Here is a 27,570-nt window from a genome sequence, read left to right on the forward strand (position 1 = left end):
GGTTATTGGTCAGCTGCTGGAGCAGACATTCTAAACAGCCCATATTGACAGCACATTGCGATTGGCTGGCTCTCCTCTGACCCCTCCCACGTGCTGTGTACAGAATACCAGCTTACACCATCAGGGCGACGTTATGGCAACCCCCAGTTTACAGTCAACAGACATTTTTTTTATTCCCGAATAGATCAGGCTGCTCAATGAACAGTCGAGTTCATGTAAAAACACGGGGCAAGTGCAATCATAGGATCTTGAGCAATAAAATGGGTTGGTGCAATATGTTTGAGAATGGGTTTACATGCAGTCATGGGCTTTGGGGGCAATAGAGGATTTGGGTCATGTAGTCCAGTTAAGTTTGTGTGTAATGGAATGTCTCTGTCTATAAATGAATGTAATGGAATTGTGTGGAACAGAGCTGCTTATGACAAAGAAGAATAATAATGTCTGATAAATCAGATCATGAAGCATTGGAGCATTGTATTGCAAGTCTGTAATGCAATCTCACCTACTCAGTGAAGGGACAATACATTAACCTACTCTCATCCCAGCCAATAAAATAATGAGATTTTGTTTTTGCGACTTGCATAACTGTCACAGCCTCAGAAATGTAAATGATCCCAATCCAGATGTAAATTTAGAGAAAGCCTAAGAACCGGTGATGACGGAGGTACTGCAAATGTAATCACGCCCTCGACAACACAGCTGTGTGTAGTCAAAGGGCCTGGGACCTGAGCTGGGGAAACAGATGGAATTCAACTCCAGTAAATAAAAAATAAATACATTACAATAATGAGTTGGAGCTGGGGTGTGGCTCCCACAGGACCCACAGGAAACAAATCTGCTTTTAAATGATGGACTTTAAAAATAACCCATGAACTCATTTAAATTGGCAGACTATAGCTATGGTATATATATACATACATATATATATATATATATATATATATATATATATATATATATATATAGCACACAACACTTCCTCAATGCACTCAGTGTGTGGTGTCATGGAAACAGTGAATTTTGGGATTTAAGTCTCAGAGAGGGTAGAGACTTTCTCAACAGCATTTTAACGGCGCTTGCGATCGGTTGGCGAAGGCTTCCTCAGTGTTGTCTACACCGTATCCGCCTGCCCGCGGAGGTACGGCGAACCGAACAGACATTCGAAAACCTGCACAGAGGCTCAGAAGTTGATATGATTTCGAAAGACTTTGAAAAGATCAAAGGTTACTGATTCTGAAAGCGAGACAACCAAAATGCTTCCAATTAGCAGAGCAATGCTGGCCTCAAAGGCAGAGAGGCGAGGTTTTCTCATTAAGGCCCAGAGAGTCACATGGTGCAGAGACACTTCTACTGAAATGTTGATTTTTGGTTAAATTAAATGCACAATTATAGTCTTTTATATTCAAATGTAGCTGGATATAAATTCACAAAAAAAGTGTGCAAATAGTCTAGAAAATAGAGAGAGGGGAAGCAGTGTGGTGAAATGGCCAAACAGGCATACTGTAACACCGTCATATGCCTGATTTTTCTAAAGTTAAAAAATGAAAGATCTTCAGAAATGTGTGGCACGAGGTTGTCAAAAACCACATAGAATGTGTGGTAGTTTCGGACTGAATATTCAGAATGTTTAGGAATTTAGTTTTAAACAAACACTGGAGTAAAATGGGACGGGATAATCCAGGCAAACGAATGCCTTGCTGTGCTGCACCCAAAGCACAAGCCACATGCCATCTGAAGAGCGAGTCCAGTAAAATGGCTTCCAAGGTTTTTAGCAACTGAACTAGCAGAGTTGCACAGCACCACAAGCTGTGAGCTTTAGTCAAATATTTTTTTAACACTCAAATGTGTTTAAAAAACAGAGCGCAGCCCTAAACCCCATCTACACCTCCATTGAGCACGGTGGCACGTACCTTCACAAGAAAGACTATAAAAAACGATTCATTATTTTTCTTAACTCCAATGATGTCTCCTGTTCAGAGCATCCGGGAAGAAGGCCCTTGCAGAGGAATATGCATTTGTAATAACCTGGCCTCGGTGAAAATAATCAAGCAGTGAAGCTCGATTACAGGCTGAAAATAGCAGCAGCTTACTTTAATGAGATTTCTGGCTGTGGCCACAGCTGTTCCGTGTAACACTCGCTCCCTGATCTCTGACCCATCAATTTGCGGCCCTCCTGGTAATGAGATTGATCCCTCTTCCCTAAAACGGGAGGTAAAGCAGGTGCAGACATCATTTACGAACCACCGCCCCCCTTACCAAACCCCCCCCCCCCGCCAGCCACCCCCCCAACCCACCAAAAAAACCCCAGAAGTGCCTTTCCTGCCGACACAGGCAGATACACACACATTTTATCGCCACACACACATTTTATAGCCCCCCCCCAACACACACATACACACACGCACATTATTTTTCAGCCACACACACACACACACACATAATTCTACAGTCACACACACACACACACACACACATAATTCTACAGTCACACACACACACACACACACACACATAAACATTTTACATCCATAAAGGGACCGGAAGAATTTAAGATAGTTGCTGGGGACATTTGCATCTCAAATTCTTTTACCGCGGTGGCCAGATAGGGCAGTGCCTCTGGCTGCATAGTAATGTGTTAAAGACACAGGCTCTTTTTGTTCCTATCTGCGGATTCATTTCACTCCGCCTTTCCTGCTCTCTGTTCACGATAAAAAGATTAGATCTGTTTCAGATGGCCTTAAATCACGCTTAAGATAATCACGATGTGTTTTGTGTCCCAGTGAAACCCTTATTCTGGTGATAACCCCACATGCACATGCACACACACCGCTTGTAGTGCTACGCCATAGTCAGAATATTTTATGCTTGGGGAAAGCTCTCTAAATTAATTATGTGGCCAATTATGTAACTTGGAAGTAAAACCAATGTGATTGAGACATTCAGGGGTATTCTGATACGAACAGGAAAGAACCTTGATATACATACAGCTTGTCTGTTTATGTTAAATTGTACCGTAACAGCCGCATCACATAAACGCACAGTTATAAATTTAAGCTTCACATTTTCCCCACGCAAGAGGATGAAGTCGATAACAGCTCCTATTTCTTGGAGGTTTCCTCCACAACACGATGGTGGACAGACAACTGCTGTCACGTAGGGGAAGATGTTCGCGCATCCCATAAATTTATCATGCGCCAAGGACCTTACGAGGCGGAGACACGAAGAGGAAGGGAGGCGTACAGCTGTACGCCAGCTGACCCCAAAGGGCGGAGCCACGTTTCTGATTCGGCAGTGAAGAGGAAAGTGGGTGCGCGTTACACGTAACACCCAAAGAAATGCCTAAATTCCAGATGGATTGAGTGGGCTGAACAAATCAAAAACTTGTGTGGGTGGGGTTATGAAAGTGGGCGGGGTAACAGCCGGAAGTGTCTCGCGACTGGTTTGGCTGTCATTTGCTGTAGCTTCGGTAGGTTCCGAGGAGAGAGGACAGTGGCGAGGAAACGCAGGAAGGGAAAAAATTTATAAATGCAGTAATAAGAAAATGCCAGCCACCATAAAACCATGAAACCGACCACGAAGCATATTTGATTTATATACGGTTGGCGTTATATTGAGAAAATCTAAGGGACTGGCTCTCCTTGATGTAAAATTTGTTAGCTAGCTAGCTCGCCGAATAGTTAGAAAAATAAGATAAGGCTGTGTCATTGAGCAATCAGGGCACGGACTAGACAGTAATACATCGAGCTAGCTGTCTGTGATTTCTATTTTCTGTAGTTTTACGGAATTTCAAGGATCCATCCAATCGCCGACCATTTAGCTTGCTAAGGGAGCTTAATTTGCTGTGGTCAGAACGGAGCGGATCTCATCGGAGACGTCGCTTTGGAGACAAGGGTACGAAAAGGTGAAAAGTGTTTATTTTTGACGACGCCAACGTCGACTTTTTAAGACCCTGACCGAAATGTGTAAACCATTTTCCCTACTGGTAACGTAGAAATATCCGAAAGAGTGGAAAATTTGGCCCAGATCCCGAGCGAACTGAAGACGTCATCAGAATTATCTTGTATTAAATGGTTGTTGCTTGTTCCTTTTAAAAGGAAGAAAATTCGGAGGTATCGGTATCATGTGATTCTCTCTCAGAAACACGGACATTGATCGAATTCATTGGATAGGTAGATTTGATCGGTCTACCTTTCCTGAGTTAGTGGCCGATTACATTTGCAAAGGCGTAGCTAATTATTGTTCGTTTTCTAGCTGACTTGCTGCATGACTGCAAACTAGATCGAAGAGAGCAAACGCTAGCTCACAGCTAGCTGCTAACGTTCACTGTATTCGTGTAATCGCTTACGTGTTTCCTTGGACACGTTTCGGGACTAAGATGAAGGCTTTTAAAAGTAATTATTGTTGGATATGCGTTGTTATTTAATTTATAATCACCAGCGAGTTGCCGGACAAAAGGAATATTTCATAATAATTACAGTAGCGAACTAGATCTGCAGTAGGTATTAAGCTAGCTAGTTGTCAGAGTCTAATTACATTTAATTTCGGCAGAACGCATCATTAAATAACTTCGAGTTTCTGTTATTTGTTTCTCTTTTCCAGGGAATTAAGACAACCGAGTAAAACACTGTCAGGGGAAAAATTACCGGAGCACCTAAATGGGGGATTACGGGTTTGGAGTCTTAGTGCAGAACAACACTGGTAACAAATCGGCTTTCCCTGTTAGAATTCACCCACATCTGCAGCCTCCGCACCACCAGAATGCGTCGGCCAGTTCCGCTGCTTTTATAAATAACACACCTGCTAACGGCAATAATGGTGGATCCGCGTGGCTGTTTCCTGCCGCAGCTGCTCACGGCAACATGCAAGACGAGATTCTGGGGTCGGAGAAACCGAAGGCCCAGCAACAGGAAATGCAAGAAGCGCAAGAAAAACAGCAGTCTCCGGCCCAGCAGGACGCGGGCATCATCTCCGAGCTGGAGAGCTCCAGATCCGAGGAAGGCAAGGGGGAGAACGGCTCGGTGGACAGCGGCAGCGGCAAGGAGAAGCTGCGGATGGAGTCGCCAGTGCTGACGGGGTTCGATTACCAGGAGCCCTCTGGCCTGGGCTCCGGTGTGCCGTCCAGCGCCGCCTCCTCTTCCTCGCTCACCGGCTTCAACAACTGGTCGCCCGGCGTGCCGCCCAACCCGTCCGCCATGATCAACGAGGACGTCAGCTTCTTCAACCCCGCCGCCTCCGCCAGCAACGGGCCCCTGCTGTTCCAGAACTTTCCGCACCACGTTAGCCCCGGGTTCGGCGGAAACTTCTCCCCCCAGATCGGGGCCCTGTCCCAGCACCACCCGCCGCACCCCCACTTCCAGCACCCCCACAGCCAGCACCAACAGCACCGGCGGTCCCCCGCCAGCCCCCACCCGCCCCCCTTCTCCCACAGGAACGCTGCTTTCGGGCAGGTGCCCCATTTGGCCAACAGCCTGAGCAAGGCCCCCTCGCCGTGGGGCAGCTACCAAAGCCCCTCCCCCACGCCCTCCTCCACCTCCTGGAGCCCCGGGGGCGGGTACGGCGGCTGGGGCGCGTCCCAGGGCCGCGAATACCGCCGCGGTCTCAACGGAGGGGTGACGCCGCTCAACTCCATCTCTCCGCTCAAGAAGTCGTTCCCCAACAGCCACGCGTCCTCGCAGAAGTACCCGCGCGCCGCTTTCAACCAGAAGTCCTGGATGGACGACAGCGTGAGCCGCAGCGAAAACATCTTCCCCTTTCAGGTGAGGCAGTCCCCGCCAGACTCTGCAACCCCCCCCCCCCCCCCCAAAACCCCCCAGAAACAGCCAAACGCTCTTAAACAAAAGGCATTATTGGGCCCCATAGCCTGTCGATATTGAATCTGGAACATTCCAGTGCTGACAGTGGTCTGCAACCCCTCGGGGGGGGGGGGGGGGGGGGCGTAATTGACTCTAGCTTCGCTCAGGTCTGATCATGCACCAGGACACTCCCCCCCCCAGCCCTGCTCCCTCCCGCTGCTCGATCAGGCGCTCTCAGTTCCCCTGTTGAGCTGCACATGAAGCGTCTTCCTCAGACTCATGTCTGTGTGAGCCCGACTCACTACTGTAACTGCAGTGTGAAAATGAACTGCAGTCATGCCACGGGCTAGGGAGCAGAGAACACGCTGGTCCGCTCTCTGATAGCAGGGGCTGTGATGACTGTTGCTGTGTAAGCATGATTGGATTTTCCAAATCAGGAGGAAAAGAGCAAAAAGCACTAAAAAAAAAAAATCTATATATAACAAACATGTGAAATGTTGGCCTACTCTGGATTTTTTCCCTGTTTTACTCAACCTTGCTGCTGCTGTGTCGTGCCTAATCTGATTATCACAAGGCTTTCTCGTGGCCTCGTTTGATAGATGCAGTACAGTAATAGATCAAAGCCGAGCGCTCTGACTGCCACGGGCAGGGTGAGTAATGTAGTGCCGCCATTCTGGCTGTGAACGATCTGCCATTCTGGCTGTGAACGCTCTGCCATTCTGGCTCTGATAGTTCTGCCATTCTGGCTCTGAAAGTTCTGCCATTTTGGCTCTGATAGGTCCGCCATTCTGGCTCTAAACGCTCTGCCATTCTGGGTCTGAAAGCTCTGCAGTTTTGACTCTGAAAGTTATGCCATTCTGGCTCTGAACGCTGTGCCTGGCTGATACTGGAACAGCAGGTACAAGTGAAACAATACCCGCAGCGGGGAATATTCTCCTGCGTTCCTCCTTCGCTTCGGGCCAAGCGATAAGGGCTCGTTCTGGTGGTCGTCAGCAGTTATCGCGAACGGATGCGACAGATGCTGTTTTACGCAGGCGTCCACTCTCTCTGTCTTTGCTCTTCAGATAATGTGGTATCTGTAATGGCTTGTAAAAGGCAGGATCGGGACAGATTCCCGTTTCCTTGGCTCCGCGATGCTCAGGCCGGACTCTCCCGTGTCCTCCGGCCAGGTCACCGGGGATAATCAGCCTGGTTTTATTGATCGGCGATCGACGAGGCAGCTGTGACGGATGGGAGATGCAGGGGCTGATGGGTAATGGTGCGCTGGTGGCAGTTGGGGTAGGGATTCCTGGCTCCAGGACGGTCTGCGTTTTGGGGGGCCCTGGTCCGGCTCTGGGGGCTCTGGGAGTTTTGGTGAGACCGTTTAATTTGGAGCCCCCATTTCTAAATTTCTCCGCCTTTCTGCTTCAAAACTGAGCTCGCAAATACGCCCCCAGTACAGGCTGCAGAGTCCCGTCCTGTGCCCTTTTCCCCGGGTTCTGCACCTCGCCCACAGGACCGCTGTCTGGCTGCCCCGCCCGCCCCGCCCCGCCCTGCCCCGCCCCGCCCCGCCCCGCCCTGTAGAGTCCCTGTGGTTTAACAGGCTGTCTGAGGAGAGCCCAGAATGAGAGACTCCTTTTCCCACGTGAGCATTTTTTGTTGTTGCAATCCGCACACGTTATGCAATGCTGGCGGATCATGTACAGACAGACCCAGACCTCAGTCTCTGCGCTTCTCCTGACTACGGGCCGGAGCTGCAGCCTGCGTTTAGCACCTCCTGCGTTTAGCACCTCCTGCGTTTAGCACCTCCTGCGTTTAGCACCTCCTGCGTTTAGGACCTCCTGCGTTTAGGACCTCCTGCGTTTAGCACCTCCTGCATTTAGCACCTCCTGCGTTTAGCACCTCCTGCATTTAGGACCTCCTGCGTTTAGGACCTCCTGCATTTAGCACCTCCTGCATTTAGCACCTCCTGCATTTAGGACCTCCTGCGTTTAGCACCTCCTGCATTTAGGACCTCCTGCGTTTAGCACCTCCTGCATTTAGGACCTCCTGCGTTTAGCACCTCCTGCATTTAGGACCTCCTGCGTTTACCACCTCCTGCATTTAGGACCTCCTGCGTGGGTGGGGGATGGGCAGGGTGGGTGGAGTATTCAGGTGAGGGGGTGAGGTATTTGGTGGGGGGGGGCAGGGTGGGTTGGGTATTCGGGTGAGGGGGTAGGGTATTTGGGATTTGGGTGGGGGGGCAGGGGCGCTTGTGGCCGCTGAGGGTTTACACGGACACCACAGTGCGGCTGAAGAGAGACAGGGAGTGAGCGTGCGGGAGAGAGTATTCCTGTCTGCAGGTCACCTAGCAACCCAGCGCCATGGCCCTCCTCGGTCCTACAGGTTAGACTGCCGCTGAGCTGCTATTGTCATCCAGAGACGCAGAGCTGGTTTCCACGGCAAACACTCCAGCGTTGCCTGGGAGCAGAGTCCTCTCACAGGGGTCAGAGAGACCTGGGCCAAGGTTATACACACACGCTCACACGCACACACACACACACACACACACACTCACATACAGTCTCTCTCTCACACACATACACCACATACACACTCTCACTCACATACTCGCATACACACACACACACGTGCACACACACACAGTGCTCCTAGGCTCAAAGTCCAGACATCCTCTTAGTCCTGAGTAAGCTGCTCTAAACAGCCCCCCCCCCCACACACACACACACACACACACACACACACACAGTTACGCTACGATAACATGCTGCAATGCAGGACATGCCACTGAAAGGTAGTAACCATAATCTGTGAAAGAAACCAATCATAATCTGTGAAAAAGAAACAGCTACAATCTGGGAAAGAGACCCAGCCATCATCTGTGAAGGAGTACCAGCCATAATCTGTGAGAGAACCGGCCACACTTTGTGAAAGAGGAACAGCGAAGCTTGTTTGAATCTCACCTCAGAGGAAGGAGCCAGAGTGAAAAGGAGTGGAGCGTGTGACTGAGGTGGAGACCTCATTATCACACGTCTGTCCTTTGCCTTGTTTAACTTGTTCCCTCAGTGTTTTTGTGCAGGAGCGGCTGCTCGCTGAGCTCTGTACCCACTGAGCCCTGTTTGGCTGGGAGGCACATCCAATGCAAACTGCAGTCACTCTAATTAATTTGCACTTGGCCATTTGCAGCTCACTCACGCAAGCCTTCCATATTCCGGAGACACGGCGTGTCCCTGTGAAAGGCCATTTTCAGCGCGGCGCCGTCTCTGTCCCGATGCGCGGACGCTCGTAAACACCTGCAGAACGTCCCCGCGCGATTCAAACGGGACAGAACGTCCCCGCGCGATTCGAACGGGACAGAACGTCCCCGCGCGATTCAAACGGGACAGAACGTCCCCGCGCGATTCAAACGGGACAGAACGTCCCCGCGCGATTCGAACGGGACAGAACGTCCCCGCGCGATTCGAACGGGACAGAACGTCCCCACGCGATTCGAACGGGACAGAACGTCCCCGCGCGATTCAAACGGGACAGAACGTCCCCGCGTCATTCAAACGGGACAGAATGTTCAAACGGGACAGAATGTTCCCGCGCGATTCAAACGGGACAGAACGTCGGGACAGAACGTCCCCGCGTGATTCAAACGGGACAGAATGTTCCCCCGTCATTCAAAAGGGACAGAACGTCCCCGGGTGATTCAAACGGAAGACTGTGCTCTGTGCTCTGATTCAGTGATTCACACTGTGCTCTGTGATTCAGTGATTCACACTGTGCTCTGTGATTCAGTGATTCACACTGTGATCTGTGATTCAGTGATTCACACTGTGCTCTGTGATTCAGTGATTCACACTGTGCTCTGTGATTCAGTGATTCGCGCTGTGATCTGTGATTCAGTGATTCGCGCTGTGCTCTGTGATTGGCTCTCCGCACAGCACTTACTCACTGCCATTTAGCTATTCTTTCATTTCTGTATCTTTTGTTTTCTTTCTTTTCTCTTCAGCAGCATGTTTTCTTATCACAGCGAGAAACGTTTATACGGTAATTGCCGGTTCTGCGGTGTTTTGACACGCTAAGAAGCGGTACTCAGTGGTGATGCGGTTCCCGTGGGAACACAAGCTGTCGATGCTTCTGAGAACTGTGAGGACGTGTTTGTACAGATTGGACTGTCTTTGATTGGCGGTTCGAATGTAAAAGAAGTCCAGTCCTGGGGCGGGTTTGGGGTTCAGCACGCAGAACCAGGTCCACTTGCCCTGGTCCAGAAGTCGGTACCCTGAACTATTCATTATGAACCTCAGTGCAGATGAACCTCTGTGCAGATTGACTAAGGAATCGCCAAATTACATTTGCCGTTACAATGGGAGGGAATATGTTATCAGAGTCCAACCACTGGGTGGCGCTACACTGGAGACATAGAATATATTGAGAGTGAGGTTGGAAATTCAGCCAGTTAGGGATTATGCATGTGTTTACGTGTACATTGTATTTCACAGGAGAGCCGTAATTGTAGGTGTGTGTGTGCGCGTGTGTGTGCGCGTGTGTGTGCGCGTGTGTGTGCACGTGTGTGTGTGCGTGTGTGTGACAGTGTGTGTCTGTGTGTGTTTGTGTGTGTGCGTGTGTGTGTGTGCGTGTGTGTGTGTGTGTGTGTGCGTGCGTGTGTTTGTCAGGCTGTGTGTGTGTGTTTGTGTGTGTGTGTGTGTGTGCATGTGTGTGTGCGTGTGTGTGTGTGCGTGCGTGTGTTTGTCAGGCTGTGTGTGTGTGTGTGCGTGCGTGTGTGTGTGTGCACGTGTGTGTGTGTGTGTGTGTGTGTGTGTGCACGTGTGTGTGTATGTGCGTGTGTGTGTGTGTGTGTGTGTGTGTGTGTGTGTGTGTGCGTGTGTGTGCACGTGTGTGTGTGTGTGTGTGTGTGCGCTCCGAGTCACGCGCTCGTGTGTTTGCTGCGCCGTGTGTTTAAACGGACGCACCGACAGCCCTGCGTGAGCAGATGATAACAGCCCCCGGGAGTAACACTGCAGGTCAGGTGCTCATTAAATACGTAGACACACCCTGCTCTGCAGCCAGGGCGGGGCTCCAGCACAGAGCCACGCCCCTCAGCTGTCCCTAAAGCTGGAAGCCACGCCCTGGGGGGTATCTCACGAAGCAGAATTACTGAGTTAGCTGGATAACTGCACGGAGTGAGAACCCAGAACAGCTCTTTTTAGCTTCAGTCCGTGTTCCAGAGAGTTCTGGTCTTTTCTCAGCACAGTTATGCAGCTAATTCAGTAATCCTGCTTTGTGAAACAGGGCCCTGGCATTATTTCTGCATTAAGCAATGAAACCAGCTCATCTGAAATGTAGAGTTGCTCAACGCATGAACACAACAGCTTTAGCCGCCTACGAACTCCAGAATGCAGTTTTCCACGCCCTTATCTGCATCGAACATCTGCAGCTCTTTGCATGCTGGGTTTTGGAGTACGTGAGGAGAATGTGTGAATGGGATCTCAGTCTGTTGCCACTTGCCACTGAATTCTTTCAAAATGATGACATCCTATAAACACTTTGTCAGATCAGTTAGTTTTTTTTAAAGCAAAATCTAATCTAATCACTCACACAACCCCTCCATTTTATCACAGCCCCGCCCACTTTGTCTAATCGTCACAGGAACGGCCACTCCCACAATCCTTCTGTCTTATGTTGGCTCCGCCCACTCGCACAGCTCTGTGAGTCGGGCACGCAGACTGCTTTTGTGACGGTTCATTATTTCGGGAGGTCCCGTGACCACCTGCCATCAGCTAGTTCTGCACAGGCCGTTGTTTGGGTGTCGCACTTGGCAGACCGCTGCTGCGTGACTCAGCAGCCGGTTTGAACCAGCTGTGTAAGAAGGCAGAAATTGAATATGGTCTGGAGGTGTCTGTGCACACAGCTGCACTGTCTGTGTACTCCTATAGCTCTGAAGCACTGCTAACATGGTACATACTGTGCTGAGCACTGTAGCATTGCTAACATGGTACATACTGTGCTGAGCTCCTGTAGCACTGCTAACATGGTACATGCTGTACTGAGCACTGTAGCATTGCTAATGTGGTACATACTGTGCTGAGCTCTGTAGCATTGCTAACATGGTACATACTGTACTGAGCTCTGTAGCATTGCTAACGTGGTACATGCTGTACTGAGCACTGTAGCATTGCTAATGTGGTACATACTGTACTGAGCTCTGTAGCATTGCTAACGTGGTACATACTGTACTGAGCTCTGTAGCATTGCTAACGTGGTACATGCTGTACTGAGTTCTGTAGCACTGTGTATGTGGTGAATTTGAATGCCCTGTAATGTATTTTTGTCTTTCTCTGAATGTGGAAACTGCTGACAGTCATGGTGATGTCTGACTTTTTTTGTTTTTTGAGCAGGAGCGCACCAGGTCCTTCGACGGCTTCAACATGCACTCCCTGGAGAACTCCCTGATTGACATCATGAGGGCGGAGCAGGACTCCCTGAAAGGTACCGCCCATCCCGCCGCTGTGACGTGTGTGTGTGCGCGGGTGTGTGTGTGCGGGCGCTCAGACGAGCCGTGTGTGTGTGCGGGTGCTCAGACGAGCCGTGTGTGTGTGCGGGTGCTCCGGCGAGCCGTGTGTGTGTGTGCCGGGGGGGTGGAACCTGAGTCTAGCGGTGTTGATCACCATCGTGTTGAGTTCAGCTAGCTACCCCGCCACATTACAGGTGAACAAAACGGAGCAATTTAAACAGGAGAGAAGTGAGCAAACTTTGAGACAGTAAAGTTTCATTGTTTTACTGCCGAACACGATGGTTTTGATTAGTATGGTCTGTTCTTTTCCAGTGTCATTACTGGCATTAGTAATCCAAGACAAGAACCTTTCTTCCCTATTTCATCTTCTGGGAGAAATGAGCAGAATCTTTCCAGGGTGTGTGACAGAGTGACATCTCTGTCAGCTGCTGCAGTACGGATGCTGGAATGCCAAATATAAATCCATACGGGTGTACAGAAACAGGCGCGGGATAGAGATGTACTCCATTTTGGATTGATCCTGTATACGTGGTAAAAGAGACTTGAGGCTGTTCTGTTCACAGTGAAGGCACTGGCAGGGTTATTATTTGTTTTTTTTTTTAAACTGTGTATTGGTGGTTGTATTAAGTCTTTATGCGAATATGATGGAGGTTATTTTTGTGTAACTAAGCAGGCATTTCATAGGCAGTATTGACGCACTAAGTCTGTGCTTCCAGACAGAGGTATAAATATAATCTAATGTAATGTTGTGTAATAAAATGTCGGCTAATGTTTATGTAGCCAGTGCAGCCATAGCTCTGTATTAGCTGCACTGAATTAGAGACTGACTGAGCACAGTTCTCCCTCACTACACTGAATTAGAGACTGACTGAGCACAATTCTCCCTCACTACACTGAATTAGAGACTGACTGAGCACAGTTCTCCCTCACTACACTGAATTAGAGACTGACTGAGCACAATTCTCCCTCACTACACTGAATTAGAGACTGACTGAGCACAGTTAGAGTTCTCCCTCAGTGTTGTTCAGCTGTGCTGTAGCAGCAGTAATGGTGGAATCGGCTGTAATTTTGTTAAACGCGAGCGACAGAAGGGGCTATGCTAGTAGGAGTCTCTCAAACGCTGCCTCTTGCTCCACACTGCAGATAGACTCTCTGTGAAAACAAACTGCGGGTGAGAGGCTAATATAATAAGGGGTCTAAATTGAGCTCTTGTAGGTGCAGTGGGAGTGTGCGTTGCACTAATTATGTCTGTCTGAACCCGATGCTCTGCAGCCCCGCAGGCTTTGATCTCGATATGCTCTGTGTGTGAGGTATACCCTGCGGTCAGGCTAGTCAAGTTTGGTTGCACTGCGCCTTAGAAGCTCGGTTTAGAAATGGCTGCTTTTCTGGAGGAATGCCGTGTTAATATGGGCTACAATGCGCTAATGTCCGTAATATGAGCAAAACGTTTCAATGTGCATTAATTTATTTACTTGTGCTGCATGTGTTATTATGTGCAGTTATAATTATCTGTTGTGCTAGTATGTGCTGTGTCAATGTGCTCATTGTATTACTTACGATATCATGCACTAACAGTGTTACGTGCTAATTGTGATACCATGCGATAACAGTGTTACATGCTAATTGTGATACCATGCGATAACAGTGTTACTCTCTACTACTCTGCAGTGTTAATATGTGCAAGTTGCACTGCTATGTGTTAACAGTGTTAATATAAAATAATAGCACTGCTATGCGCTAACAGTGTAAACATACGCTAATAGCACTGCTGTGCGCTAACAGTGTTAGTATACGCTAATAGCACTGCTGTGCGGTAACAGTGTAAACGTACGCTAATAGCACTGCTATGCGCTAACAGTGTTAGTATACGCTAATAGCACTGCTGTGCGCTAACAGTGTTAGTATACGCTAATAGCACTGCTGTGCGCTAACAGTGTTAGTATAAGCTAATAGCACTGCTATGCGCTAACAGTGTTAGTATACGCTAATAGCACTGCTGTGCGCTAACAGTGTTAGTATCCGCTAATAGCACTGCTGTGCGCTAACAGTGTTAGTATACGCTAATAGCACTGCTGTGCGCTAACAGTGTTAGTATACGCTAATAGCACTGCTGTGCGCTAACAGTGTTAGTATACGCTAATTGCACTGCTGTGCGCTAACAGTGTTAGTATCCGCTAATAGCACTGCTGTGCGCTAACAGTGTTAGTATACGCTAATAGCACTGCTGTGCGCTAACAGTGTTAGTATACGCTAATAGCACTGCTGTGCGCTAACAGTGTTAGTATCCGCTAATAGCACTGCTATGCAATAACAGTGTTAGTATACGCTAATAGCACTGCTGTGCGCTAACAGTGTTAGTATACGCTAGTAGCACTGCTATGCAATAACAGTGTTAGTATACGCTAATAGCACTGCTGTGCGCTAACAGTGTTAGTATACGCTAGTAGCACTGCTATGCAATAACAGTGTTAGTATACGCTAATAGCACTGCTGTGCGCTAACAGTGTTAGTATACGCTAGTAGCACTGCTATGCAATAACAGTGTTAGTATACGCTAATAGCACTGCTGTGCGCTAACAGTGTTAGTATACGCTAGTAGCACTGCTATGCAATAACGGTGTTAGTATACGCTAATAGCACTGCTGTGAGCTAACAGTGTTAGTATACGCTAGTAGCACTGCTATGCAATAACAGTGTTAGTATACGCTAATAGCACTGCTATGCACTAACAGTGTTAGTATCCGCTAATAGCACAGCTGTGCGCTAACAGTGTTAGTATACGCTAATAGCACTGCTATGCGCTAACAGTGTTAGTATACGCTAATAGCACTGCTATGCGCTAATTGTGCTTACGTGGGTTTCACCACTCCGGCACAGCAGAAGGACACATTGGGACACAGAGAGAGCAGGGTGGAATTTGGGCAGAGCTCCCACCCTATGGTCCGTAGGACGGGACCACCGACGGGTGTAGGATGTCACTGCTGGGTGTGGGTGTACTTCTGGGTCAAAGACTGGCTTTTGGAGCTGGGTGGGGTTTTTGGGTGGAGCTGCACATCGTGGATGTCTGTTTTTGGGCGTGTGGTTAAGTGCTGGGTCTCGCTGAGGGACATTATGCCACAGGTGACGTAGCTCTCCAGCCCAGGATTACTGTGGCTAATCTGGGGTGGAGCGGGTGGAGACGGTCTGCTCTCATCTCCTTTCTCCCCTTACCACCTCTCTTTTACTCTGTTCTTCCCCATCAATTTTTCATTTTGCCCTCTCTCTGTCTCTCCCTCTTGCTCTTTCTTTCTCTCTCCCTCTCTCTCTCTCTCCCGCTCTCTCATAGCTGCTGTTCTACCTGCAGCAGCTCAGCTGCTCTCCTAATGGCCGCTCTCTCATAGCTGTTCTTCTACCTGCAGCAGCTCAGCTGCTCTCCTAATGGCCGCTCTCTCATAGCTGTTCTTCTACCTGCAGCAGCTCAGCTGCTCTCCTAATGGCCGCTCTCTCATAGCTGTTCTTCTACCTGCAGCAGCTCAGCTGCTCTCCTAATGGCCGCTCTCTCTCGTTCCGTGCGGTGGTTCAGCCGGTTTTATCGTCTCCGGCGTGGAGCTGAGCTTCAGGTTCTCTGCCTGCTGCTCGTGCTCCATTTTAAAACGACTTCCTCTCGCGAAGTGCTGGCTCTTCCGCAGGCTCATTTTCATACTGTGCTGTTTGCTCTCGATCTCGCGCACACAGCGAGTCTCCCTCTGCTTCAGGGAGTCTCACACTGAGTCACCGCTGCCTGGCTGACTCATCCAATCAGATCTCGCCCTGTAGTAACACCCTGCACCAGGGAACATTAAGTGGGCAGTTTGGAAAAGACTCATCGCGGCCAAATTGCCTTATATGCCCAGCAGCAGGTGTTTGAGTCCGTGAATTCTGTCCTTTTTCTCTGATGATGTTTTGAAGATAACAGCTGTCCCTGTAGCTGCCCGATTGGCTGGCCGTGCCCCAGTACAGGCAGCCAATGGCAGGAGAGGAGAAGGCTGAACAGTCCCCTCCTCCTGCCTGTGCAGGACTGTGTTTAGGAGCGCAGAGTGTGTTCGGTTCACCAGCCTGAGGGGTGGATTTCAGGGATATTCAGCAGCTCCACAACTGGAGCCTGTTACACGTGCGCTAGCAGGACTTAACCAGTCACATGACTCTTAACCACATGACCCATGAATCCCCCTCGCTGCAAAAAGAGGCTTCCGGAAGTTTCCTCCAGCCAGGATCCATACGGGGGCGTGGCTCTGTGAATGACCCGCTTTTCATCTCTGTCTCCCCCTGCAGGGCGTCTGGGGTTCCCACACCCGGTGGGGGACAGCTCTTTGCCCATAAACGGTACGTGTGTGTGTATGTTTGTGTGTGTGTGTGCGCGCGTGTATGCGTGCGTGTGTGCTTGTGTGTGTGCATGTGCGTGTATGTGCACGTGTGCGTGCGTGCGTGCGTGCGCTCGCGCGTGTGTGTGTGTGTGTGTGTGTGTGCGCGTGTGCGCGTGTGTGTGTGTGTGTGTGTGTGTGTGCGCGCGCTGCTGGTTTGGGCGTGTGTGTGCGTGTGCGCGCGCGCTGCTGGTTTGGGCGTGTGTGTGCGTGCGCTCGCGCGTGTGTTGGGGCGCGCTCTGTGACGTCCGCCCTGCGGTAACCGTCTCTAGGCGCCTGAGACCGAGTCGTGTTGCTCAGGGGCGGAGCTTCCTCTGCTCTCATCACACACCGTCTCTTCTCTCGTTTCTCATGCAGCAAGGAATTATGGGAGACGACGAGGTAATGACACGATTTCAATCCGTCACAGATTATCTCTTACTTTGGTTGTGCGCGTGCGTGCGTGCGTGCGTGTGTTTGCGCATGCATACCCGTTTCTACGCATTGGTGGTGATCTGTCTGTGGAAACGCATAGCCGTGACAATGGTGTGGAAGAGTGTGTTTCTGCCAGAACTGCAACATGGAGGGTCAGGAGTGCTCTGGGAATTTAGCACAGTATACACACACACACACAAACACACACATCATCGGAATTTAAGTGATCGTACATAAAGCAAACATGTTCCCATAACCCCGTTGAAAATAATTTCAAAAATGCTTAACGGTTATCAGTAACCCTGATAAAAAGGCAGAAATTAAATAACAATCAAAATCCAAGACATATTTCATTGGCTGTTTTTAACGCATCACATGAAAGCAAAACGCTAATAAACGTTAAAAATCAGATCTGCATCATAAAACAGGAAGTCCCAGATGAAAACAGTGTCCCAGTCCGGGACGTGTCTAACCCCTGTCCTCACCTGGGACAGGGGGGCATGGAAGACCAGGTCTAACTGGCCCCCTCTCCGCAGCCCTCCCCCCCCCCCCTCCTGAGCGCTGGCTGGAAAATTTGGCTGTCAAGTCGTGCAGAAAAATTTGAATAACTGAACAGAAATGGAAAATAAGCTGACACATCTTCCCATGCCATTCTGCGCTCCTTGTAATTTATTATCTTTTTGTTTTTACTGTGCTGGGTCCTGCAGTCTGTTTAAATCACTGAGCTCTGTTCTCTGTTTGCTGTAATCATGCGTCTCTCCTCTGGCTGATTTTGGACTGGTAAAGGGGGGTGTGGGGCTGGGAGGGGTGTTGATGTGGGCACAGGAGGAGCCGACTGGCCTGTATTTATCATTAGCTCTCTGAACTGAAAGTCTTATGTATGTGGCTAATTTTGTGTGATGGGGAGTGTTGATGAAGGGTGTGGTGTGACAGGTGCAGTGTGATGAAGAGTGATGATTAAGGGTGTGGTGTGACGGATGCAGTGTGATGAAGAGTGATGATGATGATGATGATGAAGGACGTGGTGTGGCTGATTTCAGAGGGGCGTGGTGTTGCGATTGACTGACCTTGTGATTGACAGGTCACTCGTCCTTGTTCCCGATGGAGGACGGCTTTGCGGACGAGGAGAGGGGGGACCAGGGCGTGGCTGGGCTGGGCTTCCCCCACCAGAACGGCGAGCGCGTGGAGCGCTACTCCCGCAAGGTCTTCGTGGGGGGGCTCCCTCCTGACATCGACGAAGGTACTGCCCCTGCCGAAACCAGGGAGAATATCACAGAACGTTCCGGAAGAACATTCGCCCAGAAGCGGTCGACGCAGTGTTCTCGAGCAGGGCTGCAGCCTGACCGAGCTCTCAAATGCAGCGCCTCTAGTCCTAATATTCCCCGTTAATGCAGAACCTCTCATGTCTGACTGCACGCACACGCGCGTCTGTCTGCTCATGTCTGACTGCACGCACACGCGTGTCTGTCTGCTCATGTCTGACTGCACGCACACGCGTGTTTGTCTGCTCATGTCTGACTGCACGCACACGCGTGTCTGTCTGCTCATGTCTGACTGCACGCACACGCGCGTCTGTCTGCTCATGTCTGACTGCACGCACACACGTGTCTGTCTGCTCGTGTCTGACTGCACGCACACGCGTGTCTGTCTGCTCATGTCTGACTGCACGCACACGCGTGTCTGTCTGCTCATGTCTGACTACATGCACACACGTGTCTGCCGGCTCATGTCTGACTGCACGCACACGCGTGTTCTTTCCTCTTACAGACGAGATTACCGCCAGTTTCCGCCGCTTCGGTCACCTGTTTGTGGACTGGCCTCACAAGGCCGAGAGCAAGAGTTACTTCCCCCCTAAAGGTGAGACAGACGGGTGTGTGTGTGAGAGAGAGAGAGAGACACAGCCAGGTGTGTGTGTGTGTGAGAGAGAGAGAGAGACACAGCCAGGTGTGTGTGTGTGTGAGAGAGAGAGAGACACAGCCAGGTGTGTGTGTGGTTTTCAAATGAACTGGACCGTGGGGTTGGAGACTGATCACCCGCTGCGGAATCAGGCTGTCTGTGACAGAGATGAGACGCCATGACAACGGTCTGAGTGACATCTGCTCCCTGGTTTCCCAGGTTACGCCTTCCTCCTGTTCCAGGACGAGTGTTCAGTCCAGGCTCTCATCGACGCCTGCATCGAGGAGGACGGCAAGCTCTACCTGTGTGTGTCCAGCCCCACCATCAAAGACAAACCAGTGAGTGTCCAATCAGAGTCAGGCAAAACCTGCAAGTGTCTAATCAGAGTCCGTCAGACCTGCGAGTGTCCAATCAGAGTCAAGTCAGACCTGTGAGCATCCAATCGGAGTCTGGCAGACCTGAGTGTGTCCAGTCAGAGCAGTCTAAGCGCGAGGTTGGTAGAAACCTGGGCTAGCAGCACTGAGCCCGTTCTGTCTGATGTTTGGGGCGTGTCCTGAGCCCGTTCTGTCTGATGTTTGGGGCGTGTCCTGAGCCCGTTCTGTCTGATGTTTGGGGCGTGTCCTGAGCCTGTTCTGTCTGATGTTTGGGGCGTGTCCTCAGGTCCAGATCCGGCCCTGGAACCTGAATGACAGCGATTTTGTGATGGACGGCTCCCAGCCCCTCGACCCCAGGAAGACCATCTTTGTGGGAGGAGTTCCCCGACCCCTACGAGCAGGTGTGTGTGTGTGCTGTATGTGTGTGTGTGTGTTGGCGTGCGTGTGTGTGTGTGTGTGTGTGTGTGTGTTAGCGTGTGTGTGTGTGTGTGCATGCTTGTCCTCTGTAAAGCCGTTCTGATTGTGGCAGTAATGTGATTGCACAGTAAAGTCTGCAGTAGGACTGAGTGTCAGGTTTCATACGGAGCTCATCCATCTCACTGCTCAGGAGAGCTTCTGTTGTTACGGGGAGGAGAGCCGGGCGGCGGCGTGCCGTGTAGCGCTGGGATAATTACGTTACTGGCTCTTCAGACGTGTGTAATGATATTAACCCAGTGATGCACACTTGTGTCATTCCCTGCCAGACAAAGACGTTACTTCATGTATTCTGTTCTGCTGGTGGAGAGTGATGTAACTCTGGGATAATTAATGTGATCTGGGCCAGACTGGTATGTGAGCAGGCGGCCATTTTGGCTCAAGAGCTTCCTGTAGTGCTGGGCTGATTCACTGTTGCCGTTTCTCCATGTTGATTTGTGTTTGTGTTCGTGTTTGTGATTCTGTGTTTGTATAAATGGGTGTGTGCTTGTGTGTGTGTGTGTGTGTGTACACGCGTGTGTGCTTGTGTGTGTGTGTGTGTACACGCGCGTGCGTCTTTCCGCAGTGGAGCTGGCGATGATCATGGACCGGCTGTACGGGGGCGTGTGCTACGCCGGGATCGACACCGACCCGGAGCTGAAGTACCCGAAGGGGGCGGGGCGAGTGGCCTTCTCCAATCAGCAGAGCTACATCGCCGCCATCAGCGCCCGATTCGTCCAGCTGCAGCACGGAGAGATCGATAAACGGGTGAGCACGCTCGGGCAGGGCGCTATACACTCAAAGCACGTTTAATGGTGGAAGCAGGAAGCAAACGCATGCCCTGCACTGCTGCTTTATGAATAGTGTTTTAATAATTCGTTGAGCGAGTGAGTGAGTGTGCGAGTGAGTGAGTGTGCGAGTGAGTGAGTGTGCGAGTGAGTGAGTGTGCGAGTGAGTGTGAGAGGCCAGATCAGGAAGCCCGTGTCTCCTGTCCCACACTGCAGCCCTTAGGCCTGTATCTGAGGGCTGATTGCCTGCAGGATAGCGGTGCACCAGCAGGGCGGCGTTTGGAGGGTTTTTGTCACTGCAGATGAGCAGAACAGGGCAGCTGCAGGGCCGGGGGGGGGGGGCTCTGTACCGCAGCAGCCCAGGGCATAACGCAGACATGCAGAAACGCGCCCCCCTCCCCCCCGGGATGCGGACGGAGACGGTTTGCATGGAGCTGGAGCAGCGAGGGGCTCCCCTGCGCAGGATTTGCCTGCCATGTAAAGCCCGACCGCCCCAGCCTGCGCTCGCCTTTCATCTGCATCGCCACGACAACGGCTGTGCAGACGGCACCGCTGCCGTTTGCATTGGAGCTCTTTTGATGTGGCGGTTTTTCCCCCCCCAGCGTTGCCTGCGAGCACATCGCTTAAAGCATTCTTAAAAAATATATATATATGTGTCAGTTTGCATGTTCTTTAAATGGCAGTTTAAAAAAGTCAGAACTGGGGCCCAGCGGTGAAGATGGGAAATGTAGTTTTTTTGGACCAGGGCTGGGTTGCATGCACACGCATGTGCGTGTGTATATAAATTAGGCTGAATGCAGCACAGAAGGAAACAGAGTGACACACGCTGATCTCTGCTCAGGGACTTTACTGAAGTCCCCTGAGGTTCAGTTAGTAACCAGCCCGGTAAAATGAGTGTACTTGTGTAAGTTTTCACGTGTTCTCTGCGCAGATGGAGGTGTATTAACTGCGTGTTCTCTGCGCAGGTGTATTAAACGTGTGATACTCTCTCCCGCTCTCAGGTGGAAGTGAAGCCATACGTCCTGGACGATCAGCTGTGTGACGAGTGCCAGGGGACGCGGTGCGGGGGCAAGTTTGCGCCCTTCTTCTGCGCCAACGTCACCTGCCTGCAGTACTACTGCGAGTACTGCTGGGCGGCCATCCACTCCCGGGCCGGCCGCGAGTTCCACAAGCCGCTGGTCAAGGAGGGCGGGGACCGCCCCCGCCACATCTCCTTCCGCTGGAACTGAGGGGGCGGAGCCAGGCCCAGGCCCTGCCTCCTTCCACCGGAGCTGAGGGGGCGGAGCCAGGCCCAGGCCCCGCCTCCTTCCACTGGAACTGAGGGGGCGGAGCCAGGCCCAGGCCCCGCCACACCTCCTTCCGCTGGAACTGAGGGGGCGGAGCCAGGCCCAGGCCCCGCCACACCTCCTTCCGCTGGAACTGAGGGGGCGGGGCCAGGCCCAGGCCCCACCTCCTTCTGCTGGAGCTGAGGGGGCGGAGCCAGGCCCCGCCACACCTCCTTCCGCTGGAGCTGAGGGGGCGGAGCTAGGCCACGCGGCAAATAAATGCACTTTTCTGTTGCCGATTCCTTTAGGCTTTTAAAGATCCTTAATATATAATTTAATTTTAAGAAATGAGTAGCAAAATATGTTTATCAAAAAATAGTCCCATTTCATTTCCCCTCCCCCCCTTCTTCATTGATTTTATATTAGTGCACATAGAAACTCTGAATGCATTGGAATGACTACAGCTGTTTTAGCATCTGATTTGACTGTAAATTGGCTTTAATTGGCTAATCCGTTAACACTTACTGTAAAGCATTAAAACCAATGCTTCTGGCTGTGGAACCAGCTTGTTGCTATGAAAGGTGTCTCGCTAATGAAGGGTGCACTTATTTTTAGGATGCAGAGTCGGAGTCGTTAGTCCCAGTAGTTAACCAAAGCTTGGTGTAAATTGGTATGTTAAAGCCCCACGTGCAGCCATAGACCCGTTTAACCCCTCCTAACCTTCTGGCTAACTGGACTAAAGCAGTATCTTCCCGGCTGTTAGTGTTGGATGTTCGTTTCCCACATGCTAACCTAATACCTCAAGCTTTGCTGCTAATATTTTGAGTAGGGTGTAGACGATAGGCTCCCTCCCTTCCCCGCATACGAAAATCACAAAGGGAAAAGGTGCTGAACAGCCAGGGGTCTGTGTGTGTGTGTTTAACAGGCACTCAGTGAGGCTGCTAGCCAATGAGAGAGCGGTTCTGTACCAGGCTGCTAGCCAATGAGAGAGTGGGTATGTACCAGGCTGCTGGCCAATGAGAGAGCAGGTCTGTACCAGGCTGCTAGCCAATGAGCAAGCGAATCTGTTCCAGGCTGCTAGCCTATAAGAGAGGTGTGTTCCAGACTGCTAGCCTATGAGTGAGCAGGTCTGCTGCAGGCTACTAGCCAATGAGAGAGCAGGTGTGCTCCAGACTGCTAGCCTATGAGACAGCGGGTGTGCTCCAGACTGCTAGCCTATGAGACAGCGGGTTTGCTTCAGGCTGCTAGCCAATGAGAGAGCAGGTTTGTCCCAGGCCTCAAAGCTGACCCACTTCAGATCGGATATGAAGGTGCGAAAGGCCCTCGGCGATGGGCCGTCCCGTGCAGCTCCGCGCTGCGCCACCTCCAGAGCGCATGTGTGCAGCGTGCCTGCGGAACAGCATGCCATGCGCAGTGCAGCGGGCGCTCTCTCTGCATGCTCCCCCCCCCCCCCCCCGAGCGCAATAACGAGAACGCAGACGCGCGGCACGCTTTCGAAACTGCGGCCAAAGACCCACGCACGCACGCACGCGCGGCAGCCAGGGACGGCTCGCGCCTTTTTACATTTCCGATCTGGGTTTTACTATCGCTCGCTCGAGGTGGGTAAACCAAAGACGGGGCTTGTGAGATCGTTCGGGTCAGAGGTCAAAGGTCAGCAGTCAGGGGTCCCCCACAGGCCAGGAGCACGAGTACAGTTGGAGGCATTTACCTTCCAAAGGTCCAAACGCAGACGTCTGAGCACGGGGCGCCGGAGCACGTTAGCTCGATAGCCAACACGACACGACCCGGAATAAAAACAAAGAAAAGCCGACGGAATTCTGGGTAATCACAATAGCATCCTGGGTTTGCTAGCTTGTCAGGGATTTTGTGCTGAAATATAACTTCTTATACTAGTGAGAACTTAATCCTTGCGTTGGCTTGATGGTGTTCTTCAACACCGTTTCTACCATGACTTGAGTTTGTGGGTGTGGTGGTTAAGCATATTATAACACTTTTTGAAGAATTTGCTGTTAAAGAGAAAAAAATGATTGTTTTATATGTGGCCAGCTGGTTTTTGGTACAGTGTTTTCTAGCTGAATTATTTTTGTCATGCACATATAAACATTTATTATGCACTACTTTTCTATATCTTTTTTTCCAGCTGTCATTTTAGGCACATTTTTCACGAATGGGAAGAGACTCCTTTTTGCAATACCTCAATTTTTCACGTTGTGAAAAGTAGCTTTTGTACTTTTGTTACTGAGAGATCTGCATATATGGTGAAGTTCATTTAAAAGAAAAAAATTTAATGATTTTAATATATATATTATTTTCGATTCTGTTTTTTATACATGTCAGTGCTGAGGGAACCTTTTCAACTGTATAAGCGTGCATTGGTGGTGTTGTGACAAGTTCTGCAGAGGAAAGATCAAAGTGTATTGCTAAAGGTCATATCTTTTACACTAGATGTTTGCTTAAGCAGAAAAAAACACGGGATTACTATAGCATGAGTGAGCTGTAACACTACAGTTAGTATTTCCACACATGCATTCAGCACCTCGTCTGTTCTGGTTTAAACCAGATGGTGCATCCCTAAATGTCAGTAGCAGGAATATAACCATAGTATGAAAATGCTGACTTGGTTCATGTTCGGCTGTGTCTTGTGTCACAAGAGTGGATGTTTGGTGTTAAATATTTTGCCTTTTAAAAATATATATATATATATTCTTGGGCTGCCAACTAGGTCCTTCTGTAATCTTTAGTATGCATGACATAAAATAAATACAGGAAAATAGCTTTTGAAATTGATCGTCGTGATTGTGCTCTAGATGTTTCGAAAATTTTACTTTTTTAAACCCCGCCCCCTGCCCCGCCCTATCCCATGCCCCGCCCACCCACCCACACACCCGTCATGTGTTGATCTTTATGCCTTCCCCATACACAGACCTCTGCAGTGTGCACAAAAAAAACTCTAAATCTATTTTGCCGTGCAGGACTTGAGCATCTTTTAGGACAATGTTGGAGAGACTTGATCACTCACACCCCTCGAGGGTCTCTAAGACTTGATCACTCACCCCTCGAGGGTCTCTAAGACTTGAATGTGGTAAACGTCACAAGTTAACTTCGAGGTGTTATGTGCAATACTTTTTTTGAGATCTTTTCAGATACGAAATCTTTGCAATGTAATTCTTTAATGCCATTTTTAATTGCAGACATTTAAAGAAGATGTTAATATGTTTTCCACAGTCATTTTCTACGGTTACTGTAACCCTTTACATGCTGGTGTTTGTAAAAAAGAAAGAAATCAAACTATTTGTACTAATATAAATGATTGAAGTTATTTTTAAAACAGTTTTGTGCTCATTTGCTTATTTTGTTTATTTCAAGCTACTGTGATTGACAGCATTGTAATTATTAGGTCAAAAAAATGTAATTAGCAGTTTATTGGTATATTTTTAATTGGAATGTAATTCATTTTTATAATTTTGATCAGATTTTTGTTATATTTTTGAGGTGAAGCTTTTAATATATTAAAGTGTCTAGTTTTTACTAATTGCTATATTGTGCTCCACAATATATGGTTCACACTTTCAGAAGGAAAAAATATTTAAATATGTCTGTTAATGATGTTACTTAATGGCAAAATTTCAATAGTTTTTAACTGTGTATGGGAAGGTTGTTGTATTTATTAATAGCATTTTTTTACTTAAGATATCACCTTAATTTTTATTATGTCATTTCTCATTTATAAGTTCCTATTTTTGTATTTTTCTTTCTAATTAAGTTATGTAATACAGATGTCCATATTTCTAGTTGGTCTGTAGAAGTGTAGTGAAACAAAAAAAGAAATCTAATCTAATGTTATTTAATTGTTTGCAGCCAACTATTTATAACAGTATGCATCATTTTTGAATATTTGTAATGTGAAATGTTGAATGAATAAAACTGTGAGAAGCAACTGTATGTGCGTGTGTGTGTGTTTGTGTAGTGGGGTCTGTGTGTGAGCAGCAGTGTGCGTTGTGGTTCTGTGTGTGTGTGAGCGGCGATGTGTGTGTGTAGTGGCTGTGTGTGTGTGTGTGTGTTTGTGTAGTGGGGTCTGTGTGTGAGCAGCAGTGTGCGTTGTGGTTCTGTGTGTGTGTAGTGGCTGTGTGTGTGTGTGTTTGTGTAGTGGGGTCTGTGTGTGAGCAGCAGTGTGTGTTGTGGTTCTGTGTGTGTGTAGTGGCTGTGTGTGTGTGTGTGCACTCAGTGCAGATAAATGGTTCTTCAGATGTTTCTGGATCCCTCGGGGAGAGCTATGTATTGATTGCGTGTCAGAAATCTTCATTTGCACAGACTCTCTCAGATCTCTTGGGTTCGCGTGTCTATTTATAACAGTAACCGACGGCAACGGCGACTTCTGGTAGTTTCGCCTCTGAATGAATTCAACTCAGTTTTTTAAAATGAATTTGACCGTTTCCTCTGCGGTAACTTACAGCAGAACAGACGAGGTGTAATGGAGTGCTGGTGACGTACTGCACAGGTTTATATACGTACAGTATGTTATTACATAACCACACCTGGGGGGGGGGGGGAGATGCCAAACCCTCCTTCATGAGCCATATGTTTCATTTTTTAAAAGAAATTATATGGTCTGATGCCCAAGTACTACAAGCATGTGGCAGCTGCAAACTGAAATTGTGATCCTTCGCCCTCTGGAGCCATCTTGTGGTGGAGCGTGGTACTGAACCACATACAGACAGAGGGAGACCAATGCATCTAAAATATGTTCTCCTTTTTGATGTGCTCATCTGGATGAAACATCACATTACAAAGCACTGGGGCTGTTCTTGGTGCGCATTTCCAACGCATCAGTCAGTCACGTCAATAATATTTAGATTTTTGTTTGAATTATCAAAGATCCAATTATAGACATTAACACACAGACGGGCTTACAGACAGACAGACCGACAGATGGAAGAGACAGAAAGACTTCGGCCATCAGACTCACTTGTAAAAATGGCCGCTGTGCAGCTGTCCTGAAGGGTGTGGCCTAACACCTCCAGCCCCGATTCTTCAGCTGCAAAACATTCCAGCTGAGCATTCCATGGGCCTGCAGGGTCTCCTCTAGCTCGAGGGAAAAGGAGGTGGAGACAAGCTCAGAAGCACACAAGGCTATAACCCTTCTGTAGCACACTCACAGCGCACAAGGCTAACCCTTCTGTAGCACACTCATAGCACACAAGGCTAACCCTTCTGTAGCACACTCACAGCGCACAAGGCTAACCCTGCTGTAGCACACTCATAGCACACAAGGCTAACCCTGCTGTAGCACACTCACAGCGCACAAGGCTAACCCTGCTGTAGCACACTCACAGTGCACAAGGCTAACCCTTCTGTAGCACACTCAGCGCACAAGGCTAACCCTTCTGTAGCTCACTGACAGTGCTCAAGGCTAACGCTACCAAAGCACACTGATGCAGGTACTGGTTATTCTTTTTCAAAATACAATCATTAGTACATTTCGGCATGGGAGACTGGAATTCAACAAACATTATTCTGTACTTCAAATAGAAACTGCAGCCATATTGAATAAAACTACCTAAAGGTAAATATTTTGTATGCCTCTGCTACATTCCTGCATGCCTCTGGTGAACAGAGAGCATTAGCGCCCCCTGGTGACTTTTGAAAGCTGGTCTAGCAGTGGTCTGCAGCCCTGGTCCTGGAGAGCCACAGCAGAGCCTGTAGCTCTCCAGGGCCTGTATCGCAAAGCAGG

General features: G+C 49.4%; 1 protein-coding gene across 7 annotated transcripts; it reads left to right on the top strand.

Moving 5' to 3' along the window:
• The first annotated feature begins 3,453 nt into the window (after positions 1-3,453).
• Positions 3,454-25,777, top strand: LOC118223352 (cytoplasmic polyadenylation element-binding protein 4-like). 7 transcript variants are annotated; one of them, XM_035409765.1, is made up of 12 exons: positions 3,454-3,901; positions 4,600-5,756; positions 12,155-12,245; positions 16,561-16,611; positions 17,007-17,030; positions 18,145-18,303; positions 18,831-18,920; positions 19,179-19,297; positions 19,620-19,734; positions 20,373-20,554; positions 21,576-21,817; positions 21,910-25,777. In XM_035409765.1, the coding sequence occupies exons 2-11, from the start codon at positions 4,656-4,658 to the stop codon at positions 21,801-21,803; spliced, it is 2,160 nt and encodes a 719-aa protein (XP_035265656.1). In that variant the 5' UTR covers positions 3,454-3,901; positions 4,600-4,655; the 3' UTR covers positions 21,804-21,817; positions 21,910-25,777. The 7 variants fall into 7 exon arrangements, with proteins under 7 accessions (XP_035265656.1, XP_035265654.1, XP_035265655.1 ...); XM_035409763.1 differs by having other exon boundaries at positions 21,576-21,804; positions 21,851-25,777; XM_035409764.1 differs by having other exon boundaries at positions 21,576-21,804; positions 21,897-25,777.
• Positions 25,778-27,570: the final 1,793 nt, after the last annotated feature.

The sequence above is a fragment of the Anguilla anguilla genome, chromosome 3, assembly GCF_013347855.1.
Source record: "Anguilla anguilla isolate fAngAng1 chromosome 3, fAngAng1.pri, whole genome shotgun sequence".
In the NCBI taxonomy this organism is placed as follows: domain Eukaryota; kingdom Metazoa; phylum Chordata; class Actinopteri; order Anguilliformes; family Anguillidae; genus Anguilla; species Anguilla anguilla.

Coding starts and splice junctions, on each gene's coding strand:
- LOC118223352 (XM_035409762.1), top strand. CDS start 4,656: ATGGGGGATTACGGGTTTGGAGTCTTAGTGCAGAACAACACTGGTAAC. Junction 5,757..12,154: donor AAAACATCTTCCCCTTTCAG/GTGAGGCAGTCC, acceptor TTTTTTGAGCAG/GAGCGCACCAGGTCCTTCGA. Junction 17,031..18,144: donor GAATTATGGGAGACGACGAG/GTAATGACACGA, acceptor TGTGATTGACAG/GTCACTCGTCCTTGTTCCCG.